The following is a 6000-nucleotide window of genomic DNA, read 5'->3' as shown; positions in this document are numbered from 1 at the left end:
GCTAAATTATTAAGGAAAGACTCGTGCTTCTTTCATTGGTCGTCATATACCCACGATGTCACCAGAAGTCGCGTACAGCACTTAACAACAATTCATTCTTCATAAACCAAACTGTCATCGCAGTTCTGTTTCGGGCCGTTAGTTATAGACAAGAGCATCCACGTAAGCACATACCATTGAAATGCACCATATACTGAAATTTCGTCGCTTACCGGCGTAACCAGCGGCGAACATCCGCGTCCTTTCCAAAGGTGGTGCCCAGTACCTCAGTAAGCTGAAGAACGCCGGGAACGTCAGACCCTGTAAATGTAAGCGACGGGCTTGATATGCATATACCCTCATGTCCTACACATCTGTCACCTTCGGCTGATGGTGTGGTGCGCAAATGAAAGTTTATTGAAGCAGCACACGCAAGCGCTAAAGGTGATTATAAATTAAATGTTTATTAGTTGGGTCAGTGTAGAAAATACAAATGCTAGACGGAATGCTATGAAAACAGCAAATACACTATGCGCTAGCAAGATAATATGCAAGAGAAAATGTTTAGATAAATTTGTGTTTAGAAAAAGTGTTAAAGAATTTGTAATACTACCACGGGAAAACATGAAGCCTTCTCAGTCCCTATGTGTTTAGAGAAAGTGGTTAATGATTTTGAGTTCTTAGTACTTCACTATGGAAGGACATAAAGTCGTCCCATGGGCCTCACATTTAATGAGTCTCTGCTGACAGAAATTACCATAAGTACTCTTAAATACTGAAGAATAAGAGTTAGTGTGCCCTTTAACTATTCCCTATGTTCATGGTTTGTTCGCATAATATTTGTACACCCTGCTCGCCCAAGTCCACGTCATTTTTTGAGATCTCGTTTAAACCACTCTATTGCAAGTCATCTTTGACCTCCCTATAAATACAAACTATTCAGACCAAAGAAGAAAAACCTTAACTTGGTTGACACTAATAGTTCAGCAGGTTTTGTGGTATTGCAGATTACATGGTCCTTTTGAAGGCCTGTTGTCTTATGGGGCGAGCTTGCACCTTTACTGTTCCTTAGCTCTCGCAGCCCGTCAACAGCGCGGATACAGGTGCCCGCACTCTGTAATGCTTGCACTGTCGTGCCTGCGCCATGTATTATCGCGAGTGCATGCGCTGGTATCTACGCTTCCTATTGTACTTCCGTGATACCTTTCTTTCTCATATATATATATATATATATATATATGACAAAGAGCATCATAAGGGCCCGAGCATTGACTGGCGCGAGCTCAGGGAACACAAAGTGGCAGCGATGGACGAGGCAGACAATTCAGCAGCTGGTCCTGCAACGGGTGCTGCCTCTGTGGCATTTTTGAACAATGGCCCAGTCTACGACAAGCGTACCGTTAGTGCATCCGCGAGGCTCATCGGCGCTGTGGACCTTCAATCCAAGGACCATCCACTTCCACTATCAAGCAACCCGTGTACCTCCTATTGCCGAAAGCATCTGTGCCACCGTTGAAGTATGGCGTCCACGCCTCCTCAGTGACCCAAGGGCAAGCTTATCGCGGCGCCACCACGGTATTGCACGGCCTCTTGATGCCCGAGAACGCTGTTTAACTTTTCCGTGGTGACAGCCTCTCAAACACAACTTCATCGGCACCTCAGCTGCTGAGGGATGATGATTATGCACCCTCTGACAAGAATCACACCCGCACTGAGAACAGCGGCAACCTAGTACTCCTCTGACGTCCCCGCTAGCTCCACGTACGAATCAACTGAAAACGCCACCAATATTTTCGGTACTATCACTCGACTCCGCATCATGGTGAACGCCTTGGGTGCGTCTATTTCTACCCTCTTTCCTGCGATCATGCCCAAATGGTTCGCTATCGATTGCATGTTGGGCGTAGCCGCCTTACAGGACTTGGAGGCCAATTCACCCGAGAACTTCCGCGAGGTCTGGCGTTCCCTCACGGATCTCTCAGACCAACCGCACAGCTTGGCGTCGGCACACTCTGTATTTTCGCCTGGTATTTTACCATCCCCGCCTGCCTTCGACCTGCCGGAGTTCCGCGGCTTGCAGTACGACACCGACGAATGGGCAGCGACCGTCAATGCTTTCGGAGATCGTGGAGCGTGGATGGACCAAAAGAAGTGGTGCATGGCTATAGACCACCTTCGTAATGCTGCCATGGCATGGCATGGATACGAAGGTGGGCAGCGGCAGTCCTGGGTGGAGTGCAGTGACACGCTCATACCTGCTTTTGGACGGAGTCACTATCACCTCTCCACGACGGCCCAGTCCGACGTGACCACTATCGAGGATGGAATTCAGGAGAAGATGCACCTCAAGGCTGCAAGAGTATTGCCGCTTACTGGAAGCCACTTTAACAACCTGCCATCGTACCCACCCACCGCATAGCTCAGGCCAGCCATTTCAGGTCTCGGACTCTGCTTTTGTAATCAACCCCATATCAACTCTGATAAAGACAGAGACCAATCTCATTCGCAGCCAATTAAGTGATCACATGCCTCAACATCTCATGAACACGTTAAGGTGACCTATTTCCACTGGCAGCGGTCATAGATGGGACCGTCACTTCACGAGCAGCCACTCATGAAGCCTGACCTATCAGAGAATTCTGAGAAAGAGGTGTTTGTCGCATCAAAGCCGAGTGCAAAGAGACATACTGCTTTAAAAAATCTAAATGACAGACGAAGCCCAAATTGTCGAAGACCAGTCTGTTGCGTCATGCGGGGACACAAGCATGGCTGACCGTACCAATACAACTTTAGTCCGTGACAAAGGTTTTACATGGACTGACTATGGCACGCAGACACAATCTTATGTAATAGCACACTTCTAAAATCATTATCCTACTGTTAGGTATATGGCGCAAAAAACGATGCACATGAAATTCTTCGAAAGAAAGGTAGCGTCATACCTTTGTTATTACAAAAATAATCCTTTGCTTTATTTGTGTTTTTGTTTGTGCTGCAATCTGTATGTGCATTTCTCTTATGCTCTTATATGTCTCAAGTACGCCTGTGTAATTGTATTCATCTTGTATGTATATGTTACTAAATATGTATCGTATATATTTAATCTTGTTTATGTATTAATATATGCTCATGTAACGGCCTCTGTTGTTCGTATTGTCTAATTAGATAGGGGTGTGACACTCAATCAGGCAATCGTGCCTTTTTGTCAACCTCTTAGACACGGCAAATGTACACTTGTTTTTTGTCGCTGTCTGAAATGAATATCTATCTACCTATCTACCTACAAGCCAGAAAGAGCTTATGTCCATCAGCCCCTCCCAGTGACATGTGAGCCCGCGTATGACAAACAGCACTTCACTCGGATTGCCAGTGTGTTGTCTGAGTAGCACATGGATCCGAACGCTGTGGTGTTCTTCCTTATACCTGTCGCTGATCACAGCTGGTCGTCGACAAGATCGGAGGAGAACGCAGCAAGTGGTCTTATTAAACTCGTGCCGCAGGTCGCATACACGTCCGACCTAGTTCGCATCCATCGTTCAGCAACTCAAACGTGTGGCCGCAGGACTGTCGGCCCTATCAGACAGAGCCATAATCGGCGACACTCTGAGGCAGACCGCAGTATAGTAGAGGTAAGTCATTCTCAAATGAAAAGAAGATGAAAGTGAGCCCCGTAACTGTCTCTCAGGGGGAAGGCACCTCAACAGTAGCTCACAAGGGGTGGAGGTAAAGGAGGGATTTAAAGGATAGGATGAAGAAGTATAGAGATAGAGATAGCGGAAGGAGAGAGCCAGGCGCAGGCACAGCCAGATACGGAAGTAAGGAAAAGATATAAAAGATGGACACGGTCGCAAGAGTCCGAGGACGGGGCACCACTGGGCGAGAGCTCTTGTCGGCGTCAGGAGATGGCGTAGGGCGAGCAAGTCGGCCAGAGCTGCTTTGTCGTCTGAGATCGCGGGGGCACAACCAGTCGGCACAAATCCAGTGAGCGAGTCAGACATGCGATTTCTACGACACAGCTGGTGCCAGCCACCAGAACCTCATTTGGCGAATTTCCCGGCTAAGTCCCAGCGTGGCCGAACCCGCCCACTCCGGAATAGCCAATGCCACCCACAGAAGACGTTGTCGGCTGCCCACCACGCTAGTAGTTGCAGCCGAGTGTAATGGCAAAGAGCCCCACAAGGGCTCGATCGTTGATTGACTTGCATATATATATATATATATATATATATATATATATATATATATATATATATATATATATATATATATATATATATATATATATATATATATATATATATATATGTGTGTGTGTGTGTGTGTGTGTGTGTGTATATATGTGTGATATATATATATATATATATATATATATATATATATATATATATATATATATATATATATATATATTATATATATATATACGAACAAGAAGTTGCTCACACTGAGCGCACAAGAGACGTCACCGGTGTACATGCAAGGCGGTGGTTGGCAAAATACTCCCTCCAGTGGCTGAATGGGGCGCAGTCGCTCACGCTCAGTGCTTGGGCCAAGCTTTTTTTTTTTTTTTTTTGAAAGCTTAATCTTCATCTCGCAGTGGCAACGTTAGCTGTGGTATGTTTCAGAGAGCGTTCAGGTGTGTGGTAAAGTGCGCGATGAAATATTTGCCACGCTGGCTGGCTGTTTAACTCGGAGAAGTGAACACACGAGACGGCCCGTGAGGGGAACAGCAACATCATCTTTAGAAATGTGCAGCGTATACTGTGGCGTGTAGTGTAGTGTAGTGTAGTGGACGGTGAAACTGGGAATTTCGTGTGTGGTGTGTACAGTGTGAATAACGTGGTGCGTCCTATTTGCGAAAACACTGGTATTCGTTGTGGGCCAGTTGGAGCAACCGGTTGGTGATGGAACTTCACGATCTCACATTTTAGTAAAGGTAAAAATGCATTTTACGCGTTCATCTGCGAATGGGTACATGTGGGGGAATGCGCGGCGTGCAGAAAAATAAAAGTGCATGATCTCCTGGTGAAATATGCGACTACGCATGAGCTATAAGCATATTGTAGCGTTGCCGAATCTGCATGCACGCTTCACTTCGGCCATAACTCGTATTATCGGATACATGACACGTGTTGATGAAAACATCGGATATTTTTCTTATCTACTTCGTACTTTTACGGCTCGATCCTTATGAAGTGAGCATTAAAAGTTTGTGTAACAGGCCTAAGGGGGCAATGTAGGTACTATAACATGTTATAGGTGTGAAATGCAGCAAGATAATTGCGCCAGATAAAATTATATATTATTAAGTTGAATTTCATTGGGTTATCAAGAAACGAAGTGGCAGTATTTCATTTTTCAGTTTCACGAGGATATGTTACCCTCAGGCTATCACACGACCAGAAGTGTTTCTTTTTCTTTTCATTCATCTCCGAACAAACTTTTTCGCAATGAGAATCTTATCAGTGACGTCGCGCACAGCAGCTCAAAACCATGCTATCCGCCAATGCTGTACCTCGTTTAAAACTGCATTGCACATGGCACGATCGGAATCAAGTAACTTTACATCCATGTCATGCAAATATTTCTCAAAGTGCCAGTCACCGTGTACATTCAAAACGTTTGCTTTCGCAAAAGATCAGATTTTTTTATGGCTGCCATTTACGTGGGTGAAGCCCACTGCGTGCTAGTCGCGTCTCTCAGTACTCTTAAGTTTCTCCAGCCATCCATCTACGACGAGCAAATTTCCACACTATGAGCAGTGACCCTTCCGCAACCCCTTTCTTTCAAAAGGTGTGACTTTAGAACATAGCAATGTAGAAATTTCTGTCGAAGGAATGCAGACGCGCAGCTGTGCTATGCATAAATATGCCGCCGGCGGAAGTTTTTTTGCCAACCAGCACCTGCTCCGAGAGAGGGTATCGTGTGCGGGGTGCCCACAGTGACGTCAGACTCTTTACAAACTGGAACAGGTCTATTGTTATCGGCTATGCACGGCTCATACACCGCCAGGAAGTGCAA

At 45.8% G+C, this 6000-nt stretch overlaps 1 protein-coding gene across 2 annotated transcripts in view; it reads right to left on the bottom strand.

Moving 5' to 3' along the window:
* The window catches only part of LOC119169665 (vesicular glutamate transporter 3), a 230896-nt gene that overhangs the window by 51630 nt on the left and 173266 nt on the right, over positions 1-6000 (bottom strand). For both annotated transcript variants that reach the window (XM_075887091.1, XM_075887090.1), the window contains exon 5: positions 213-300. In XM_075887091.1, the coding sequence (XP_075743206.1) occupies positions 213-300 (88 nt within the window). The remainder of the gene's footprint in view (positions 1-212; positions 301-6000) is intronic.

Source organism: Rhipicephalus microplus, chromosome 2 (genome assembly GCF_043290135.1).
Source record: "Rhipicephalus microplus isolate Deutch F79 chromosome 2, USDA_Rmic, whole genome shotgun sequence".
Lineage (NCBI taxonomy): Eukaryota > Metazoa > Arthropoda > Arachnida > Ixodida > Ixodidae > Rhipicephalus > Rhipicephalus microplus.
Note: the sequence above shows the minus strand (reverse complement) of the source record. Positions and strands in the feature narration are given on the sequence as shown.